A 23,691-nucleotide genomic window follows, 5' to 3' on the forward strand; every position below is an offset into this window, starting at 1 on the left:
TTAATCCCTTCATTATCAACCTGACCCCTGGAAAAATCTGAAGGAATGGCTGTGAAGGTTCACAGCGGAGCACTAAAGCCAGAAGATCAGCTAACACAGCATCTGCCAGCCCAGACGGGCTCTGCTCTAATCTCCACCGCTCCAGCTGGGGCCGCGGGTGCTCCAGGCTGCTGGGAGCCAGGCGCTGCCACCGGCGAGAGCCCCTGCCCATGCCCGTGCCATGCTGGCGGCTGCTGGAGGAAGACAGGGCTGCAGGGGAAAAGCACACGGAATGGCAGAGTGAGCAACGCAGCCTCGTGGCAGCATTTTCTCCAGGACTTTGGAAATTACTTTTGTTACCTCCTAGGTAGAATATAGCCCAAAGCCCCCCAGCAGCAGGGCACACCGCAGGATGGCTGCCTTCCTGTGGTCCTGGGGTGGGTTTTGCTTGCTCGTTTCCCACCCCTTTAGGAGGAAATTCAGTGTCTTTTCTATCACTGCCCCTGGCACCTGCATTATTAACAAGGGACTGGATTGGTACATATCAATGCATTGTGCCCTACTACTAACTAAGTTAATGCCACAAGCCTACAAACAGATTTAAATATTAGGTGAGCTTTGGATAAGCAGAGACAGGAGGCAGATGTGGCCCATCGGGAAGGGGAAAGGAGGTGAGGATGAGCCACTTGAGGGCTTTAGGGAGGAAAGATCGGCCATCAAATGTAACTCCAGTGGAAACCCAAAAACCTTCTTGTGTTACCGTATCTCTGGTCTTACAGCCGTGCTTGTTGCTGTCTTCACAGCCAGTTCCCACAGACAGCTCCACAAACACCCCCAGATGCTGATCCCCCACCACTACAGCGCTGCGGACTGGGGCAGGGGAAGATCCGACTGGCACCCACGTTCCGAACCTGCCCAGACCTTCACCCTGAACCTGCCGAGTCCCAGGTCCGACACAGCTGTGCCTGCCGCAGCCTGGCGCTCTCTAAGCTGAAGATGGCTCAGTATTAAGAGCAGCTGCCTTAGCTCATCCTTCAACAGATTTTGAATAAAGATCTTGAGAGGTTAAAAACAAAACCAAAAAAAAAAAAAACCAAAACGAACCAAAAAGCACCCCAGAGAAACCCGAACAGCCACAGCACGCACGCACAGGGTCGTCGGTGCTTTCTCACACCGAGGGAAGAGCGCGGAGCAGAGGCGGCTGCAGGCAGCGAGAGGCACCATCCCTGGTCGGGGCAGGGAAGAGGCAGAACTCCCAGGGCAGATGCCACATGGCAGAATAAAACCAAGCGCACAGTGTGGAGGGATTTCTGCTCCTGCAACCCAATCCTCTCCGCTGGACCGCCTGCCAAGCGCCCTCCCGGCCCCGCTGCTGCAGCGCGGCTCCTGCCAACACATATTTCGGTCAAGTTTGGGAGGGGCGGAAGAAAAAAAAAAAAAAAGAAAGAAAAAAAAACCCTCTCCTTCTTGGGATTAATATCTGAAAATAATTTTATTATGAAGAATAACGACTGGGGAGCTAAAGGCAGAGAGCAGCAGCCCCCAGCTCATCTCCGCACCCCTGGGCAGACGGGGGCAGCGGTGCCGGACGGCAGAGAAGCGGCACCACACCTGTGGGGGGATTAACACAGCGGGCTCTGCACGCCACCCCCCTTCCCGGCACAGAAAGGCAGCTGAAAGCAGATTTATCTGCTGGATAATAAAGGCAAAAGATTCTCAAAGGGGACAAGTTTCAAGCCAAATTGCTAGGCTCCCCCACTCTCTCTTAATCCCTCTCAAAACCGTCAGCGTTATACGTGGGGAGGGAAAGGCAGGGGGCGGGGGGGGATCTTCACCCAAAAAGCGAAAGAGCAGAAGCGGCTGAAAGGCAGCACCCCAGCCAAGCGCTGCAGAGGTGTCTCAGAGGCACAAAGAGGAGATTAAAGCTGAAAGGCTCCAGCGTTGAGCCAGGCAAGGAGTCTGCTGGAAAGGATGGGAAGAGCACATGGGAAATATTTTTGGATGCCTGACAAGGAGACGCTGAGACCATCTGGGTGAGGGGAGGAAGGGCAGGGTGCCAAGGGGAGCCATGGGAAGGATCAGCCCAGCCAGGGAAAGGCAGGTCTTCCCAGCTGCCTGCGTGGGACCCGCTCCCACCCTCCTCCTCCTCTCCTAAAGAAAATGAAGCAACAGGTTGAAGCTCAGAGAGAGAGACAGGCACGTTGGTTTGGTGTGGAGGACCCGGCTGGTTGCACAGCAATTCTTCCAGCCGTGAGAGGTCTCTGCAGGTTTGCTTCCTCTGACATGTTTTTGTGAAGCCAGGAAGATCCAGGGCCAGTTAAAGCACAGCGTTCCCCACATGTGGGCACCCATGGAAGTCCCACTTGGTGGCCAACACAACTTGTGAGCAGTACCTCGCCCTTTGGTCTGTCCAAGGCAGCGCTGGGGTCAGGGCTGGGTCCTACTGCTCAAGAGATGAGACCTCGGCTCCCCGCAGCAGTCCATAACACTGACGCCTGGTCTGCCTTCCCGCCTGCTCTAACGGCACCTCTCAGGATGTAGCCACTACTAAAGGATGGTAAGAGGAGAAAAGTTGCATTATTCTGATATAGAATCATAGAATCTTCATGGTTGGAAGGACCTTTGAGATCATCGAGTCCAACCATACATACACAAAAAACCCCCCTACAATCTCTGCCACTAGAGCGTGCCCTGAAGTGCCACATCTACACGTTTCTTAAACACCTCTAGGGATGGTGACTCAACCCCCTCCCTGGGCAGGCTGTTCCAGTGCCTGGCCACTCTGTCAGTAAAGTAATTCTTCCTGATATCTAACCTAAACCTCCCCTGCCGCAGCTTCAGCCCATTTCCTCTGGTCCTGTCATCATTCCCCTGGGAGAAGAGGCCAACAGCCACCTCTCTGCACCCTCCTTTCGGGGAGCTGTAGAGGGCAATGAGGTCTCCCCTCAGCCTCCTCTTCTCCAAGCTAAACATGCCCAGCTCCCTCGGCCTCTCCTCGTATGCCCTGGTCTCCAGAGCCCTCACCAGCCTGGTCGCTCTCCTCTGATATGGTTTTATTCCTCCCTCACTCTTTCATCCTGGAGGCACAGCAGAGAGCGCATCTGTTCTCCGCTGATACACCACGACCTCCATCAACTCAACGGCCTCCTGCAAGCTCAGCCCCCTCGTCCCTCGCAGGGGCACGGCAAGGCTCCACCTCTTCAGAAACAATTCGGGATGTGCCGATAGGAAAAGCTGCACAAGCCTGGAGTACGGTTAACTGGTATTGTTTGATGACAGGGTCCAGCTGGTCTTTCACTCACCTACTCAAGGCCATCAGAGATAGCGGTGACAGCAGGTTTTTGGGATATGGATGCCTGCTCATGTTGGGAACGGGACCAGGACCCGGTGACTCATATTTCACAGGGCACTGAGCAGCCATTAGATGTTAACGACTTTTGGCAACTACTGACCTGGGTCAGATTCAAGCCAATGACCCAAAAGGGAGAGGTTTTGCTTTCCCCATCAGCAGCCCCCGGGAGCCATCCTCTGCTGCACTGCCGCTGAAAAAAGGAGCTTAGAAAGGAAAGCCGGAGAGGTCCCCAGCTCTGGCACAGGGTAACCCTATCAACATGCACTGCAGATAGAGGCGGCTTTTTCCCCGGGAGGAATCAAAGCCTCATTGATACGTGAATTATGAATGAAACCTTAAGCTTTTAAACTTTTAACCTGCGCATTTCTAAGAAAGTCTTAATTTAGCCAGAGACAGGGCAGAAAAAGAACAATGGTTCAGTGGAAGGTACTGGATTTTCTGGGCTTTTAAAATATGCCCTTGTTTAAGATGAATATTTCATTTACTGAGCCATTCCCAGTAGAAAAAGGAAATCCCGATCCACACTGACCGAAGACGTGGACTGAAATCTGTGTTACAATGAGACTCGTGGACGAGACTGACTCACAGTGACGTTGTCCCCCCCCTCCAATTCCAGCTCCGGTCGCTTCCCTGGCAGCGCCCAGGGCTTCTGCTTCTCGCTCCTCCTCTCACCCAAGTTTCCCATGTCAAGGCACGCTGTGAAAGGCTTTAGTGACAAACAAACCACCAAATATCTTCCACTGCCCGATGCCAGGGTGGACGCAGCACCCTGGGGCCTGGCTGCCACCCTCCACCACACACCTTCAAGCAGTTTTAGGCCAAGCCTGGCACCGTCCCGCTCAGCGCAGCGGCCGAGACGAGCTCAGGGATGGGCTTTATCCGGCTCCTGTTTGTGAATTTATCCCCAGCCAAAGGCATTGAAAGCCGGGAGCAGAAGGAAGCTCTGGGGAAAGCAGCAAAGCAACAACAGTGATTCAGCGCGACAGAGGTCAGGCCACCTCACACCAAAGAAAATCAGGGTGGGTCAGTCTGGGGGAAGTAACACTCATTAGAAGAATAAACTATATAACGAAGAGGGCGGGAGGGGTGCTTTGCTTGGGTCTGGTGAGGCACTGTTAGACCTTATACCATCGATTCAAACCCTTTCCAGCTTCCACTCCACTGGAATTCACCCAAAAAATCGCCTTGCTGACCAGAGCTGAATGAGATTTTGTTTATTTTCTAGACAACTGCGGGCACATTGCTTCCATCAGCAGCAGAGCTGGCACGGGTCCGGCGTGCGAGCAAAGCCAGGAACAGAACGAGCCAGAGACTCGAGTCTTCTGCTGCCCCACAACCGAGCCATCTCCAGCACAAGGGTGCAGCCACTTGCCTGGGTAGAAATGCTGTGCAAAACCCAACCCCAGGCCAGAAAGGACAGGGAGGAGAGACGTAGGAGACATCACCTCCAAAGAAAACAGCTGTATCATGTCCCCCCATCAGTACATACCGGCTGACAATGTTATCTGGACATAGATAAATAGGTGTGTTTGTATTTGAAGCCTTTCACGCTTCGGAGCTTCATTCGCCCGCAGCTTCCCCTAAATTTTAGGAGATCTTCAAAAACATCAAATTCTTTCTGGTTGCCCAACACCTGCCGGCGATCTGACTATTTCACCACCTCAAATGAAAGGCAGCTTTGAAAACACAGATCCAATTATGACATTTTGCAACAGAATTAGCCGTTAGATCTCAGGAGCCTGCTGGGTCTACGGATCAGGACTTGAACAAATTCAGCTGATGTGTTCCAAGAAGTTACAATCCCCGGCTCCGAGCCCAGAGACGTTAGCGGCAGGGACATATATCTGTTTCAGCAGCCCAGGACAAAGCCCGTTACATCAATTTAAATCACCGGTGGAGGTGTGAAGCAAAGCACACAACTGGGTGACGCGGCCCTAAATCATCACAAGAGGGTCCTCCAGAGCGTGGAGGTCCAAGTCCTGAGGGATGGACCTGTTATAGATTGGGATGGAGAAGCACCAAGTACAAAAACACAGCAAAAACAGGACAGAAAAGGAGACACGGTGGGAAAGCCTTGGGCGCGTGTCCCAGGCATGGACCCAAGGCTTTCCCACCGCGTCTCCTTCTGGATGGCAGAAGATGTTGGTGCTCAGGGGGAAGAACCGGGTAGAATCGGGGCAGGAAAGGTAAAGGGGAGGCAAACGCCACCCTCGGGTTTGCAGGGGTGAGACTTGGCCACATCGCGAGCCAGCAAAGCTCCTCATTTTCAGAGGAGGAAAGAAGAAGAAAAAAAAAAAAAAAAAGATGTTTAAAAAAAAAAAAAAAGGATGTTAAAAAAAAAATCAATCAGCCACAAATTATAAATAAAAGAGATGAAAGTTAAGAGTGAAACTAAACAGAGCCCCAGGTGGCCCTCTGCCTGGGGCAATTCTGCTAATTTTAGCTTCTCTGTTCTTCCCTCAGCCGTTTGGTTCGATGACTGTAGGGTTTTAGAGCGTTTACTTTGCTGCAACTGCCTAAAAATGTTACGCACTGGGATGGTCCAACCAGGGGGAAAGGGGAAGGCAGGGAAGAGCCACTCAGGTCCCATCCCCACCGTGACAAAGCCAGCAGGGCCAGGTCCTTGAGCTGGTCTGGGGTGGCCAAAGGGCCAGTTACCAACCATGCACAAGTCAATATGTCTGCAGATGGCGTGTCCATGACACCGTGGATGTGCACAAACCCTCAGTCCCTTCCAGCACCCAGAGCCCATGGGGGCACACAGCCCCTCCCCTGGGGTGTCCTTGCATGAAGCCCCCACATCCTCACCAGGTGCGGAGCGATGCTCCCACAGCCCCGCTCCCATCCCATCCCTCCTCCCACCGCATCCCTCTCGCAGCCCCACTCCCATCCCATCCCTGCTCCCATCCCATCCCTGCTCCCATCACATCCCTCCCACAGCCCCCTCCCATCACACCCCTGCTCCCATCGCATCCCTCCTGCAGCCCCGCTCCCATCGCATCCCTGTTCCCACTGCATCCCTCCTGCCGCCCCGCTCCCATCCTTCCGCTCCCTGCCAAAAACGCCGCAGCTCTGCTCGGCACCAGGCAGAGCCGTTCCGCAGCCACCACATTTATTCCACAGAGAGCAAAGGCAGCAGCCTCACAGAAGCATCCTATACAGCAGAATGTATTTAAATACCTAATGAAGGAATAAATCTGGGCGAGGGAGACATTTACTGCATACTTATTCACACAGAGCCTTTGTGCAGGCGGGGGCGGCGGGGGGGCGCGGGGCTGCGCACTGCACCTGCGCTCCTGGCCGACAGCCGCTTCGCCAGGGTAATGAATATGGCAGGATCCTATTAAATGAGACTCTACCTGTCAGGGAGGATATTGAGCGCTCCCAGCCTCCACATCCATTCCGGAGGACTCGTCTCCACTACGACAAGATGCAGCACCTTATCGACAGGGGCCTTCCCCGGGGTCTCGGAGAGCAAACAACGTGCTGGGGGGGGACAGAGACAGATTGGGCCACTTTACAGCATCAGTTTGCCTCTGCACAAGGCAGCAGGGCTTTTTCTTTCTTTCTTTTTTTTTTTTTTTAAATTCCCCCCCCCCCAGCAGTATGTCAGAGGGTAGAAGTCATGAACTGCAGCTCACCCCATAGCGCAGGCAGGGCTGAAGGCCAAGGGCTGCGCTGGAGCCCCAGACCAAAGGGTGTGGGTGAAGGTCCCGGGAGGACAATTAAGTCCTATTTGTGCACTGGAAATGTGCTTCCTTCAGCCGGGGCAGAGCCGGGTCCTCTGCCATTTTACTGCAGGGGAAAAGGCACGTTTTGCTTTTTCTAAAGCATCTAAAGGGGTGAGAACAAGCCGCTGCTGCGGCAGAGCAGGGCAGGAGCAGCACAGGGATGCGCAGAAGCAAGCTGAGATGGGACGACTGCACCAAGCACATCGCGTTTGCCTGGGTTTGGACGCAGAAACATCACAGCCCATCGAGGCTGAGCCATGCCCCATTGTATTGTCCCCAGCACTTGCTGCCCGAGAAGACACGGAGCAGGACCTGCCACCAACCTGCACATTAAAAACCAAACACCAGGAGCATCACACACAGCTCGCCCTGCCTTGTGCTATCAGAGCCATCGCCCCACACCAACAGCCACCTGCAGTGATTTTGCCACTTCCCCGCAGGGCAGGGCTGCTTGGCAGGGTGGTAAGAGTAAGCACAGGGTGGTGATGAAATACCTCAGCCGTTCGCTTCAGTCTTGCATTTCAGGAAACGAAATGCACTGGCAAGCATTCGCGATGGACGCTGTGTGATGGAGCCCCAGCACCCCACAGCATCCTGACGCCTCAGGCATCACTTGCCTTTCAGTTTTAGTCCCAAATCCACCCAAATTCATCTCGCCCTTTCCTCGCCCTCCTGCCTGCCCTCCCTCCCGCATGATACAAAAGGTCGGGTTTGAAATTCAGGGGTCAGAAGGAAGAAATGTAGCAGGGTCAGGGGTGAGAGCAGCGGAGAGGGGAGGAATTTCACCTCTCCAACCATTCGCTCCCATGAATCAGCAGCCAGAGAGCTCCTGCCAGGCACACGGGAGTGCTGGGCTGCCCCCAGGGCGTGTGGGGCAGGGGGGGGCTCCCATCCCGCAGCCCCTCCTCTCCTGTGGGCTCTGCTCCTTTTTGCTGTTACCCCAAGCTTATCAACGTGCCAGGAAAAACACACCCAAATGCCAACCCCCCAAAGCAAAGCTTACAGCAGAAACAGAGCAAGAGGAAATTAAAGATGTGCTTTAACACATCTGGAGTTTACATTTTCCACGTGCAGAGCTGAGGGAGGCACCCGGGGAAGCAAAGGTCCTCCAGGTCCCTCTCCAGGTGCCTGCTAAGGGGAAGGAGTTTGGCTCACGCTGCCTCTTCGCAAGCAGGGTCTGGGGTGAATAAATATATCATCCCACATTGCTTATGTCATCACGCACTAACTGCTAGCTTTTGGGGTTTTTTTTCTTTAGTCTACACTACCACCTATACTCACTATCTGCCAGACATCCCCCCTTAGCTCGTCCTTTCAAAGCTGCTTCTCCGGCTGCCCAAAGCCCCGCAGCCAGAGGCAGTCGCTCGGGGACACCCTGCGAGGATCCCTCCCTGCCGGGGGTTTACACCGGCCTCTTTCTCCTGAAAAGGTACAAACAGTTCCTGCACACGGGACAAAATTAATGCTCTGAGCATCCCGACCACCTCACAAGATCCCTTAAAGACAGCAAGGGATGAACCTGGAGCCGTGACATCCCTTGGTGGCTGCCTCACTTGAAGGTGAAGCATCCCCAGCGCGTGTCCCTGCGCCGGCGCGGGTGCAGTCCCACCAGGAGAGAGGGCAACCCCATCCGAGGGAAGGTGGAGATCTCCGGCTGAGGAAGCACAGCTGCAATTGGGGAATGTGCTGCGAGAGCAAAAAAATGCTGTTTTCATGTAAATGTCCCTAATAATAAAAGAGGGAATGAAGAAAGCAACACACACAAACAAGAAATAGTACATTTGTGCTAGAGAAGCAGAAATTACTCTAAAAAGAGAGCTTTATCAACATTTTCCAGAAGGCATCGGCTGTTCTTTAACGCTCCTCAAGGAATAACACGTTGGTCCTGCTGAACCAGGGCTGCCTGGTGCCTCTGATCACGGGCTTCTTACCAATCACAGCCCCGCTGCGGCACACTTGAAAAACATTAGGCTTGTTTGTTTTCTCAAGCAAATATTGAGCCGCTGTTCTCGCACCCCATAACTGGCATTTTGTGCTGTTTGCCCTGTATCTGCACACAGCTTCTGCAGCCGTCGCTGCTGCATTTCCATGGCAATCCGGGCTCCGAAGCTGCCGGTATCAGCCTAACCCCAGGAACGGCAATAGGGCTTCCCCTGTACGCAGAGGAGTTGGTCGCTCCCTCAGCTGCCAACATCGAACACTCTGCTTTGATTAGTGATGTGGATACCTTCCTCTCCGACCATGCTGCCATCATTTAAGCCCCACGGCTTTTCTAAAGGTCAGTGCTTCCCTCTCACAGGCAGGGGTAAGTCCAGTCCAAACTGCTGGAAATAAGTCCAAAGTTAAGTCTTTGGCGTTTACAGCTGGTAAGTCCCCAGTCGTGCTCCTAAACAGCTTCCTGGAGGGAGGAAAGGAGCTCAGGGCCCCCAGTCCCTTCCCCACACAGCAGCATCCCATGCGCCGAGCTTAATGAGCAGCAGGGAAACGGGAGAGGACGCCTGTTGTCCCTTGATGAAACGTCCCACTAGTTCAATGGGAAAAGTGCTGGAAACACGGGGTCGGCTCTCACAGCAGCTGGGCTGAATCACGCTGAGGGAATTCCCACTTTAGCTTTTAATTAGTAAGTGCAAGCTGCAGGACACATCTCCAGCTGCAAGAAACTCTCCAACAGCTCCTCACAGGAACAGCATCACCAGCACAACACCGGTGTGGGAAAAGCGCGGCACAGAGACTGTCTGGGCGTTAGCCCACGCCCGCACCCCGGCACAGCCGCTCTCTGGGCGTTAGCCCACACCTGCACCCCACACGGCAGCGCCCCGTCACAGTGGGCAGCCTTGTAAAAACCAAGGGCAAATATTAGCTGTGCCCTATGCAATGAGCACTCTGTGTTTTGTTCTGAAATACAGGACATTTAAACATATTTATCAGTTGATTACTAAGTGCGAAGATCAGTATTTATCTTGTTTTCTTTGCACTTTGGATTACAAAGTAGTTTTCAGACAAACTCACTGGGAAGCGATGAAGTGATGTTATCCCCTTTGCTGGTGGGAAAACCGCCGGCAGAAAGCCTGCTCGTCTTTCAAAATGCTCGGTCTCTCTTCCGATACGCCTGTCCCTCAACCTGTACCTTCCAGATTATTCCAATTACTTATCTCTCAATAACAAGACCAAGTTCCCAATGTGAAAGGCTCGACACAAAAAAAGTATAAAAGAAAACCGGAGTGGGTCAGCCTGCTGGCCTTTGGCTGCAAAGCGCTGCACAATGATTTAGCCCAAATATACACAAGAAGAGCCATTGGTCTGAGAGTCAACAGCAAGGAGAAGGTGGGAGGGGTGGATTCTTGTTTTATTCCAACTCTGCCACTCACTAATTTAAGCATATAAGACCAGGATCACCCCTTCGCTTCTGCATGCTCACTTGCCTTTGGTCTCTCCGAGCGGGAAGCTTTAGGAGTGTCAGGCAAAAAGCATCAAAGAATCTCAGAACCGAGCGCAGGCGAAAGGATGCTCTGTTTTCCCGCTAATAAGCCACTGGCTGCAGGATGACTAGCGAAAGCAAACATCGCATTAGTCAGCCAAATGTTAACTCAGAGCTGCGAGGTTGCAGGCTGCGAATGCTCCCAGCCACTGGGGAAGGTAAGTGCTCCCAGCTGGAGGCACAGCAATGTTTGTTTGAAAGACCTTGTTTTACCCCAGTGTCTCTCCCTCACCCTTTTTTCTTTACTTTGAGGAGCTCAAGGGACCGACTCGTGCTCATTCCCGCTAACACGGATCTCCGGATTGGCATCCTCTCCAAGCAGCAAATGCAAATCGCTCTCCAAGTTAGTGGCAATGACCAACTTAACAGGCCCCACTGCTTTTAATGAGCTGACGATGGGGAGGAAGAGGCCGAAGCAAGACGAACAATTACCACCTACAGTCACGGCAGCGCTTTGTGCTGCCTGGCGTGCGTGCTTTACGGGATGCTCAGGCTGGTTTGCGTAAGGCCTGCAGGCAGGTTTAGGAGATTAAAGCCCAGCACACAATAAATAATTTAGCAGCTTACCACAAAAAAAAGAAAAATCCCACGCTGTATAATAGTGAGGCTGTATGATGTGTACATTCATTTTAAGCGCACATCGCTTTCATCTACATGTATCTGTTTGATGCAGAGACATGTAACCAAGCGAGAAGGAACAACCGGGAGAGGTGGCAGGGTCCCCGGCTGCGGAGAAGGCAGGGGATGACGGGACAGATGCTGCCACAACCACTTATTAATTACTCCAGACCTGCCCGTGCTGCTGCCTGCGCTCTCCTGTTCGCATGTGTCTGGGAGGAATCCTATACCCTCGCTCAGACAATTGTTCCCCCACCGTCCTCCCCTGGTCCCCTCAGGCTGCCCAGCACGGACTGGTGGTGCTGGTGGGAGCTGCCCTCAGCTCAGCCCTGGCCGGGAATGTGACAAAGCCCTGTGTAAGCCCCACGACAGCTTTCGGTCACCACGGGGCAGCTTCGTCCCCTGCCAGCCATCGTCCCCTCGCGGTGGGACTGCACGGCTGGCAGCAGGCCCTGGCGCACCGGGCTGGGAAAAGGTTCATCATTTTATAGACAGGGAATGGATGCAGAGGGAAACCTGCATGGGAGGGAGAGCCGCCTGAGAGACGGGGTCTCTGCCACGTACCCTCGGTCCTGGACCGCCGATCCCTTCCAGCATCCCCAGGACTCACCGAGCCTCAGGCGGGATACGGCCGTGTACTGGGGCGTAAATTACAACGTGCAAATTCAAATTACAGAGCAGAAAATTGCAAGCTTGAGTAACATATTCAATGTCAGCTCAACAAAACATGTGACCAACATGAGAAGAATAATCCAAGCACCCTGCACCTCACAGGACCGCCACATCTCTGTCCCCCAGCCGCTGGATGTGGCTCCCTCCCTCCTTGATTAGCATCATCCCAGATTTCTGTGAGAAATGAGTGACCATAATTTTCCAACCTACGCTTAAGGTGGCAGCAAGAAAAAACCCCACAACCAAAACTTAAGTGCATGGAAAGACTGCATGTGCCTCGGACAGTGTGCGCGCAGGGCGGGTGGCTGGGAGAAGAGCCAGGAGTTGCTGCCACTGCTGGTAATAAGCGGTCACATTTAGACTTAGCATTTTGTTATTTTTGTTTAAGTCACAGCCAGGAAAGCCTGTGGCCCCACTACAGGCCCTGGGGAACATTTATGGTGCAGAATTCCCCTGGGTGCCACACTCCCCATCCCATGGGAGCTCCTTGACACGGGCAGAGGGTTCTCTCCCTCCATCGCTTGGGCTCGGCTCCTGGAAAGAGCTCCCCAAAGGCCACAGAAATGTAGGCATCTGCCTGTCCATGCATCTCCGCAGAAATGAAAAGAGGGTAATAAAAAGGCAGGGGGAGGTGGGGAGACTATGCATCATAACAGGCGTAATGGACTAATGCTAATATAGAGACTGGCCGCATCCAATCCACGCCTGCCTGGCACATCCATAAATATCGGGCAGACGTTCAAGTGATGGATTTGCCTTTGCAAACCATGCAGTATTTTACAGCCCTGCTAACGCTGTCGTTGTCCTGGCCGGCAGCAAAAAGCAACCGTAACAACAACGGGTAGTAAACTTGATTGTGGGATTGAGGAAATATTAAAGGCGGCATCAGTCAGATGCGCAAGGGAAAGCCTAACGGCGAGTCCCATCCCAAGCCATGGTGGTACTGCTTTTGCACGGCTTTTTCCCCAAATCCCATCCTTTTTGCAGCAGCAGTGCAGGGGCCGTGCCAGCACACGGGACTCTCCCTGCGGATTCCCCTGTCCCTCCCAGCACGTTTGTGTTTGCCACATTTGGTTTTTTGCCTCAAGAAGGCATTTATGAAAGCAACATAGCATGGTCTTCTCACAGTATTTCTTACCACCCAGGGATTTAAGATCTTACAAATGGACCAAAACTCATGTTATTTTGACCTCTGAGGATTTTAAAAGCCTGCAGAAAAAAAAAAAATATATATAGTAAAGAAAGCATGAACTTCTTGACTCATAAATAGAAAGGCAGGAGCCTAACACCACCCTCCCCCCAAACCAACGGCATCCAGAACACAGCAACTGCTTCAGACCCAGAGGAGAGCAGGGGACAGGCAGAAAAGCCAGCACGAATTCACAAAATACTTTGGTATTTCCTGATATTTTTCACCAAGATTACTTCAAGAAGAAATGCGTTACTGAACTAGATGAAAGTGTAGCTCTGCTTCTAGCACGGAACGGAGGAGGAATAACTTCTGCCTCACTTCATGCTCATAAAGGAGATAATACCTTTTCTTGTAAAAGGTGTGGGGATTAATTATCTTCTAAATGTGTTGAAGAAAAAAAACCATATGTGCACAAGGGGGAAAAACAGCCTTTTTGGTAACTATTTCCCAATAGTTACTTTGGTAACTAGTCCCAAAGTGCACGGATTGATGCACCTCATATCTCCCTTTACCCTCATGCGTGCCCTCCGAGCTTTGATCCTGCCTGCAGAAAAACCTGCAGAAAAACCCAAGAGCACTGGGGAAGGTGAGACACGAAGACATTTTTCTGGTTTGAGGCTGTGTGCACCTAAGGGAGGTGCCAAGGGGGACTTCGTGTCACCCCTCCCAGGCCCTCGCAGTGTCGGGGGCGGATGCTGCGGGGGAGCCCAGCAGCGCGGGAGCCACAGCATCCTCCTCCCCCGCCTTCCCAGGAGAGGAATCCTCCCGCAGGCATCGCCAGCAGAACCCGGCCCAGCCTTCCCATGGGTAAGACAATCGATAAGAGCATTTGACTGGGAGCGCCAGGCCCAAATCCCAGAGACAGATCTCTCCAAGAGAAATCCCATTCAGCACACGGAGCGCCTTGCCTTGGGGGTGCTGGTTGCTGCTGGTGGGGCTGGTGAGATCTCCGAGGCTGTTTGTCACACAGGAGGCTCTCCGGCCACTCGCAGCCTTTACTAGCTCCACTTCGTTTGGAAACAAATAAAACATAATTGTCGCCCTCCAGAATTTCAAGCTGCCTGAACCTGAGTAAGAACCGGAGTCATCGCCGTCTCATGAGCCAAGAAACAGATTAAGGCAGACTCCGAGCCCACCTGGCTCCATTTCACGTACATGGCATTTCCTGAACACCTGCCCCCCTCAGCTCTCCAGCAGCTAGAAAAATACATCCCAGCTTCTCTTTTTCCCCCGCCCCCCCCCTCTTATTTCACTTGCTCTGCCAGGCAACAGATAACAGAACCGGAGAAGTAATGTTGGGAGAAGAGGCGGCCAATTTCATGCCATTAAGAGGTGGTGAGGACACTCCTGAACCGCTCAAAACCAGAGTCTAGAGGGACTTGGCAGCTCTGCCCCTTCTCCAGCCCTGAAACGTGCACATTAGCGCTCTCCTTTGGCTTCCATCACTTTTCATAGCCCTTTGCACAAATTCCAATTAATAAGTAAGACTCCAACTTCTGGCTACTAACAATAACAAATGGAAGGGACCACTGGGCATTTTGGGGAGACATTTCTGAGGTCACAGTTTGACAGCAGCCTTTATACACAGACAGAAGCAAAGGGGAATTACTGTCTGAGGCTGGAAATTGCTTGTTTAGGGGGAAAAAAAAAAAAATCATCTCAGCTTCTCCGACCACACCAGAGCAAAAGACCAGCAAGACAGTACCAAATAAATACGCCCTTATTTCACATCCTAGGGCAAGAAGCAGAGGCTTGTTTCTCAGACCTTTCAATTAAACAAGTTCTCCTGCCAAGCAAGAATCATCTGCCATCTTACACCTCTGCTGGGACACAGAGGGCCACGCTCGGAGGGTGACGGATCGATCACCGCGTCAGCAAAGCACCTGACCTTACAACCTACAGCCAGAGCCGGGCATCTCCTTCGGAAGGCGTCTGCAAACGGATGATTTTCATCTGTTCAACAACAGCCTGATGTCCTCTTGGCTTCTCCACACACTGATGCAACTGACTTTTTCCTAAAGTGCTACGGAATGTGTGCGGGGGCGATAATTAAGGATAAATTAAAAGGATGAGATAACCATCCATAGAATGAAGTCAGATAAGGACAGGTCTGGACGTATATTTCATTGTGAAAGACCTATTTTATTCCCACTAATGGAACAAATTAAATCAGCCAAGCTGAGTAAAACTATCACATACCAAGACACAACAACACACTTAAAGTTCGCCTTTCCCCTGACTGCGTAATCCAGTCAGTTACCACTGTCCCTTGCAAAAGCGGAGGTTCGTTGCTGGAAGCAAGGCCAGACATCACGCACCACGCATTCAGGCATTCAACAGGGAAACAGGACAGCGTTTCCAATCCTGAAAACTACTTATTCTAGCACTTCTCCTCCAGACTGACCCCAGGCAGCTCTTCAGGGGTGAGCCCGTGTGCCAGGATCCATTCAAGCTGCAACCGGGACAGGGTGCTACGGGAGCTCAGAACAACGTCTGACGCCCTTTTATCCAGGAGGATCGGGTATGAATCGAGATGCACACGCTATGCTTCACCTCGGGGCATCTGAAATCACCAAACCTTGGTTCTTGCCTACAGCACCAAAGTTGACTGGCATTGGAGACAGACAAGGCATTTTCAGTTTCCTTCATAGAAGCAACTCCTGGACGCAGAGCCCGGCCACCAGAGCTGGCCCGGAGAGCTCTAATACAGCAGCTCTGAGCAGCCTGGCCCCCGAGCATCTCCAAGCACACAGATCAAAGCCCTGTTACCACTGGAGCAACTCAGTGCTGGGTGAAAACCAGGTACAACGTCACCGTTACTGCCTTCCCCTGGGAGCCATCGCATGTGTCACCCAGGAGCGCACCCAGCTGCCGCAAAGGTGGGCAAGGGGTGGCCAGGCCGCAGGAACCACATTTCTCCCGCAGCAGGCACAACCAGCCCGATGGCAAAACAACACATAGTCGGTGCGCTGCCAGACACAGAAGAGACATTTATTTATTCTAGATCACAAACAATGTCCTCCATTGACAAGCTGAATGAAGGGCACTTCACTGATTTATTAGATCTAATAAGAAACACACCTCTCGGGATGAAATACAAGATTGATTTTTAGTGGTGAGCCATGCTGCTATCCCAGCCACCGCGCTCAGCCTGATGAGATGAAACAGGGACAGAGTCGAAGCAGCACTGGGTGGGAGAAATAAAGGGAAAGATTGGCACAAGGAAGGGGAGCTGAAGTGGAAACAAGGCTTGTGATAGCAGCCTTTCAAACTGAGGGATCCTCGTTTCTTCCTGCAATCCTTTTCTCCCACTAAGTCTATGTCTCTGAAGAGAAGAGCAGCAAACTATTAGGAAGTTTAAGGGCAACTCCGGTGCAGTTCTTGGGAAATCTCCGTGTCAGACCCTTCCCATGAATCTGCCTTTCAGAGGAGCCCCTCTAAATATAGCAAGTATAATTTTCACATCAGTCTCAGCATCTAACAGGCAAACCACATTAGCTGAGTTCCGTGGATGCCGTTTTCCATCAGGAAAAAGACAACTAGCACAGCAGTGCTTAGCTTGAGGCCCTATTAATAGCAGTCCTAATTATATGGCTGCAAATTTAATTCCTAGCAATGATTAGTGTCAAAATCAAAGGCATCACACATCAATATTGATGGAATTGTACGAAGCCCATAAACAGAACAAGCAAGCCGACACATCCCCCCCACAGCAGTTAGTTGCTCTTAACTGTTGCATTAATGTCTCTTCTAATTTTGCGCGATGAAAATTGTTTTATTGCAGGAATCCACAATTCTGAACCATTATGTCTCTAACGTGACCCCCCTTCCCCTTGTTCCCCCAGCCAGGAAGCTGAGATGCTCTGGAAGGAGAGCTGGACCACCAAGTGCAGGGAGAACTACATCCCGTGGACCTGTGCTTTATCCGAAAGGTCACGACATCGTCAGCACGTTTGCTTTTCACCCGCTTAGAGAAAACTGCTGAGGAACAGTCGTTCCCAAGAAGAGTGGGCTGCCAGGGGGCAGGCGGGGGCAAAGCCATTTCGTACGGGACACACACCGAGCGCACAGCGAGTCCCCTGCCCGAGCCATGCCCCACGTGCAGGCAGATCGACACGAGAGAAAGCAGAGCGGGCTGGCCGAGCCAGTGCTGTGTGAGAAAATTCCTCCTCCAGCACTGAGTTTTAATGGAGAATAGATCCATCGATTCATCCTTCTCCCCCTTCAATAGTAACCAGGGACAGACGATGCTCTTGCGTGTGCCACCAGCTGCGCGAGGAGCAGTCGACCCATCCGGGGCAGCCCCAGCAGGTACAAACACACCCTCAACCCCGAACTCAAACCCTGACCCCAGCGAAGGCTCTGGTTCCCCGCAGGAAAGACGCCAAGTTCGCTGTCAGCTGATTTACCTGATATTATTGACTTATTTGTCAGCGGCTCCAGCACCAATACCCCTCCGGCGCGGCGTAGCTATGCCGAACTCACCGCCAGCGCTGGCCGCTGAAAGGAGCAAAAAGGGGCTTCAAATGTGCCCAGGATATAGAGAAGGGGAAGAACGAGCAAACACAGGCCTGTACCCAAGAGCGCAGGCAGGGATGTGCAGGCAGGCAGGCAGGGGCATGGGGACCGCTCAGCTCCTTCAGAGGAGGGAGGCTGAAGCAGCAGCAGCCGCCGCGCTCCCAGGGACCGTGGCACGAGGCAGTTAGGTGAACAGCTAATGGGAAGAAGGACATCAGTGAGATAACGCCGCGTTTTCAGTAATGAATTCTCACCAGGGAAGCACAGGCAAATTTGAAAGCTTTCAGAGCTGGCTCCCTGACTTCTTTCCTCCAGCAACACAAAAGTGCCTTCTTTGAAACCCCAGACTGAGCCACCAGCTTGTTTCCAAAGTAAATCAGCGGCTGCGGGAGAGGGAATAGGTGTGATGTAGCTTTCAGACATTAATTGTGTAGGTAGGTGGCAAGCGGGAGAAGACAAGGCGTCTATCTGTAAATCTCTGGCACTTACAGAGGTGTGTACATTTTTACCACCCTCATTTCACATATGGGGAAGAAGAGCTATGGAAACAGTCCTGGGCATCCTGAGCACTCACTGTCTTCAAGACATGCCTGGTCTTGGAACACACACAAAAACCGGAGACAACCTGTTAACTTCCCGTGGGGTCGGCAGCGCCTGCTCTGCGGCAAGTCTCCCAAGAGCCCCACGGGTCAATGCCAAGCTGCTGCCTACGCTTCACGCGGCCTCTCTTAGGCCATGTAAAAGATAATCCCACACGTCAAATGGGAAAAGGTTTACTAAAGTTGTGTACAGAACCGCTGATAGAGAAGAACAACGTTCCCCCCACACCACGCAGCGGAGGACGGGACCGGTATCGCTCCAGCGAATGGTAACAGGAGGCAAAGGTCTCATGGGCTGCGGACAACTCTGACACTTGTGAAATGAGGGTGCCTGGCAGATGAGAGGCTGACTGCAGTGAACGCCTGGATTGAATTTCCTTGAGAGACGAACCAGTTTTCTCATGCCCAGATACCACTGGCTCAAGGACAGGTAAAACGCGAAGGATTCCCGCAGCCCCCCTTCCCCATCTCCCCAGTCCTGCCCAGCCGCCCGCCTCCGGACTGAGCGAAGTGGATAGGCACGAACAGACCAACTCCGCCTCAAAAAGGTGGGTGCTCCATGTAGAACAGCACGAGGAGGAATTAAACCGTGCCGGAGAGACCGCTTCTTCTGTAATCCTGCATAATTCATGGGAGGCGACAGTAAACACCCCGTGTACCGGCAGGAGCTCCTCGCTGTAACTGCCTCTAAATGAGGCACCTCCCCGGCCCCCCCAAAGCACTGCCAACAGCGGGTACCGGCCTGCGTGGCTGTGTGAGCCCCGACAGCATTAGGCATTGCGATGTGCTGAGGGTGCCTCTTCCATGCATTTAGCTGGAAAAATCCCGGCGCTCCCCGCGTGCCATGGCAGGGGCGGGCAGGGAGGAGAGGACTCTGCTCACACCCCACTCCCCCCATGTCCAAAACCGCCCCACTGGCACGGAGAGGCACCAGGGAGGCACCTCATTTACTACTGCTCAGCACTTGTAAAGTGCTGAATGAATATTAATGAACTGATGTAATTAAAATGATGCAGACATTCAAGTGTAGTATCTGCCTGTCCTTGTACCTTCCTGGATAGATGAGGAAGAAATTCCCTGCTGCTTAAGGACACAAAAAAATTAACAGCCTGCTGTTGATTACATTTGTTAACTCTTTCCCTGGTACGAAGAAGCAGGATCTGCATTTAGCGGTTCACCTAAAGCTATCGTTTATCTTTTAGGTTAATTTGAAGGATCTCAGCTTTCCAGGGCAGCATCTCTAAGGCTGGTTTTGCGGGAGCTGGTTCAGACTCCCGCACACACTGATGAGCTGGCTTCCCGCTGCAGCTCCGGTCCCCCCAGACCAACCCTGGGAGGGGGGTTCCCCTCCGCCTACACACCCCGAGGCCGTTTCCACACTGTTTTCAGTATGGAACTCCTGAGGGAGGACTGGCCAGGACCACACTCAAGAGATGTACGACTGGGCCCGACCAGCCTTTGCACGCTGCTAAATGAAGAGTGGTTCAGAAGATATGGGGGGGTGGGGAATAAATAAAATCACAGTTTGACTTCAAAATCACAAAACCCACCGGAGCCCCCCACCCCCTGCACTGGGGGAGGAAACCAGCGGGAGCATCTCTTTGCCCTGGGCAACTAGCCCCAGCTTTGTGATGAGAAGGGGAGGAATGTTATCTTCCAGGACTGATCAATCACCCAACTGTCAGAGGGAAGAGCAGGAGGGAAGAGGCAGAGAGAAGCTGTAGGACTCTGCCCTGAGGCTTGGTTTCCAAAAGCAGCCAAGTTAACCCATTCCTATCTCTCCGGGACCAAACGTCCACCATCAGCAATTCTGCCATCACCGAAGGCTTTCTAACTTGTGGTATTCTACACAAGTTGCAGAAAGAATCGCTGGGAAACAACTCAAAACTCTGCAAGATTTCCATCGGTGTGTCAAAAAGAAGGAAAGATCCCAGACCTTGGATACAGCTTGCTGAGGTTCGCTCAAACTCAGAAACCGAAAACCAGCTCCTCACTCTAATCAGAGTAGCCCATTATTGCCCCGCTAATTTCCACATCAGCCCCCCAAACACACAGACAATAGTTTACTGAATAATAAAACACAAAAAACCCCAAACAACAGGGTAACGCTGTAATGTACAGGCAGTGCAAGAGCCGGCAGGGTGCTGAGCCCTGTATCACCCTGCTGCTGAAGGCTTTGCTGGCTGGAAGCACGGGAAGGTGCCCTCAGCCCGTGCAAGGGGATGCTCCAGAGCTGTGACGGCGCAGAGTGATGGGAACGGTGTGGCCTCATTTGGTCCCTTTCCCAGGACCAGGCTGCAGCAGTTTCCGCTGCACCTTTCCCAAGGCTTGGCACTTCTCCGCTTCAAAAGAAACCGCAGCAACACCACTCTGTACTAACAGTGCTGATGGATGAACCTCACCAACCTCACCAGCCTCACCAACACAAGGCTCGCTGTGACCCAAACCCTGTGATTTTTGCTCCTGACTGGCCCCCAGTTTCACGCTGGGAAATAACTGTAAGACGCGGCAGCAGCTACGCGCATCTGAGACTCCCAAGAGAGATGAAAAATGGATCCTCTGAAGCCGTGGAAATGGGCTTACCTTCTTCAGCTTGCCAGTCTTAGTCCCCACGAACACCACGCTGTAGCCATTGTAGACGTAGGAAGCAACAGAAGTCATCCGGTCCCGGCTCGAGGTGAAAAGCGTCACCCCGTCCACCGGCGTCGAGCCTCCCAGGGGCTGGTTGATGTCTAGCCCGCAGAAATTGTCGTCAATGGGGACTGGCTGGAAAGACAAAGGTTTGGGGCAGCCGTGAGTGAAACAGAGCGCGGGGCAGCCCCACACACCCGGGCTCATGTGGAGGGGAACCAGCAATACTGGGAGCAGGGTGGGAGCCACCACCAGGCCCGGCTTCAGCCACCATCTGCAATGGCTTGTTCCCTTCACTGCCCGAGGCCAAGACACTGCGGCCATGCAGGAACTCTCTCCTCCACTCATTTCACCTCTCCCCTCTGCAAGCCAGAGCTCAAGCTTCTCTTTGCCTTCCTTCTTTCATTTAATTTTGCCCACGTTTATCTCTTCCCACCAGCCAAACTTAATATGCTTGGCAAAAGAAGGCCCCAGGGATTCTCAAGTCAGCCCAGAACAATCTGCATGTGAATCAAGATTAAAGAAATCAGCTGAATAAAAATACAAAAGATGCAACTGTCATTTGTATTTATCTTGTTAGCTTGTTGATACCACCCTCCTGCTCAGGGAAGGGCGAGAGCCTTCCTCTGGCTTCCAGAGCCCCAGGTTGGGAAGCGCAAACACTTCCAGCAAGCTGCACACCTTTGTTCGTCTGCCTTAATGCTACCTCTTCCTTCCATTGTCATCACCAACTGCCTGATAACAACAGGGATTAAAGAGGAAAAGGACTACTATGTCTGTTCTGTGTTCAGGGAAGCTGAGGCACAGAAAGACTGATCCTATTCCACAAGCTCACGTGCCCTAGGGCTAGGCATTGATGATGGTGCTTGAGGGCTACCATGGCCGGCAGCTGGAGCATCCTTACCGCTTTAGTGCACTGGACATCTTTCCCCAGCAGCCAGTTGAGCTCCAGGTTGCCTTCCCCCTGGTAGCAGGACTGCAGGCGCTCCTTGATCTGAGCGTTGATGGTGCGAATGGGGAAGACGCAGAGCGCAGAGTCATCGGGTGGCTGGTGGTACTGCTTCTGTCCCTTGGAGAAAATGGCAAAGAGGACATCCTCCTGGGCCGTGATATTGAGGGACTTTGCCAGCACATCTCCTGGCTTGGAGAGGTATGCTGCTTGCAGGAGGCGGTACTCCGTGTCCCCCTTGACACAGCCAAAGGGCAGAGAGACGTAGGAGTGGAATTTGGGGTCGTCTTTGCAGAGACGGACGATGCGAGATGTGTAAAAGAGATCGCTGGCGGAGTTGATGGAGACACCCTCTGGGGTCTCTGGCTGGACAGTCAAAAAATAGACAAAGTTGCCGCTGGCAAACCCATAGATGTAGAAGATGTCAAAGTGGGAAACAAGGGCCAAGGTATCTGAGGGGATTTTGATGAGGGATGAGACAAAGTCACTGTGGAGCTCATAATCCAACATTGCTGATGACTCTGGGTCCCGGGGAAGTTTGCGGCTGGAGAGGGTGGGGAAATAATCCTGCTTCCCATCCACCGCTGTGCCAATGAAGAGCTTCCCATCTTCACCTTCCGAGCGCACGATCACACCGTACATCGTGCCGGTCTTGTTGACGCTGGAGAGGTAGTGCTCCTTTTTGTGCGAGGGCTCTACCAAGATGAAGAGGTCATCCAGGCGCAGCAGCTTGCAGACCCCCTGGTAGAGGCTGCCACAAGCCAGCAGCCGGTTCTCAGAGTAGTCAATGATCAGCAGCTTGTTGACATTGTTGGTGAGGGTGAGGATCTCGCTGCACGGCTGGACGATGAGGGGTGGGTAGCAGGATTTATTGTCCTCCTCAGGACCAGTTTTATGAGCCACCAAAATGGTGAGGTTACCTGAAAGCTTGTAAACCCTGTTGATAGCTCCAACGTAGACTGCTCCGGTGCCTTGGTGGACAGTCAGGTGGTTGAACGTCCAGTCCCGGTTCTCAGAGTGGAAAGTGCTGAACAAGGCGTTGCTGGACACATTTCGGGAGAGCAATGCCAGGAAGAGACAGAGCAAAGCCACCGACCAGCCATCGGAGTCCGGTACCCGAGGCCAGTTCTTCCTCTGATCCATCCTGGGAAAGGCAAACTTAGTGTTCCCCGTGCGTGTCCTGTGTCCCAGCAACGTCCCTCACATGGTTCTGGGGAAAGAAAAGAAACACACAGAGCAAAGGATTAGATCCAGTGTGCCCTGCAGATAAAATTCAAAGGACGCTTTCTAATTACACAGTCCTTGAGATAAAGTGAGGACGTCTCTAAGCCCAGCAAGAATTAAGGAGGTCTCCTAACTTATTGGTAAACAGTTCAGGCTTGATGTTTTGCCACTTGGTTCAGCCTCTGCCTGTTAATTCGTTATGTGGTTTAGCTGTTTATAATGTACTCTGCTCAGCCATGGGAGGGGATAATCAGCTTCAGCCCAAGACAAAGCCCGCAGCTCGCACACCCAACCATCAATCTGCAGTCTTGGCTAAAAGGATGTCTCCTGCAGGGTATGTTGTTGGAAGCAACAGAGGAAATAAGAGGTGTTTTCTACCTTTAAATCCTTTATGATTTAATTTGGAAACCCGAGGAAGAGGTCTCATGCAGGCAAGTTCATTGAGCATATACACACCAAAGCCGCCAGCGTCTCCCCTCCACCCCTCCCCAGAGCCACAAGTGCCTCTGCAGGTGCTTTTCAGGCAGAAACTTCTCACTGCCTTCACAAGGTACTTTACTGCTGAAAAGCAGCTGCCTCCGGGGTGGGGGCACAAGGTTAGATCAGCAACCAAACACTGCCAGCAGCACCCCGTGCAGGGGAGAACCTCCAATCTGGGAGTCTCGGACAAATTTCCCGCCCTAACAAAACTTGCAGCTGATGATCAAAACCTACACAAAGTGACAGCTTGGACGCTGGGTCCAGAAGA

At 52.6% G+C, this 23,691-nt stretch overlaps 1 protein-coding gene across 7 annotated transcripts in view; it reads right to left on the bottom strand.

The window, feature by feature from the left end:
• Nucleotides 1-23,691, bottom strand: part of PLXNA2 (plexin A2) — a 173,998-nt gene that overhangs the window by 128,550 nt on the left and 21,757 nt on the right. For 5 of the 7 annotated variants that reach the window (XM_074564009.1, XM_074564007.1, XM_074564005.1 and 2 more), the window contains exons 2-3: nt 21,675-22,929; nt 20,723-20,905 (exon numbers count right to left, since the gene is read on the bottom strand). In XM_074564009.1, the coding sequence (XP_074420110.1) occupies nt 20,723-20,905; nt 21,675-22,862 (1,371 nt within the window). In that variant the 5' untranslated portion in view covers nt 22,863-22,929. Of the gene's footprint in view, nt 1-5,308; nt 5,324-6,625; nt 6,818-20,722; nt 20,906-21,674; nt 22,930-23,691 lie in introns of those variants that run through there. The other 2 variants (XR_012584330.1, XM_074564011.1) reach the window with 2 other exon arrangements.

This window comes from Larus michahellis, chromosome 21 (assembly GCF_964199755.1).
Source record: "Larus michahellis chromosome 21, bLarMic1.1, whole genome shotgun sequence".
Classification (NCBI taxonomy): domain Eukaryota; kingdom Metazoa; phylum Chordata; class Aves; order Charadriiformes; family Laridae; genus Larus; species Larus michahellis.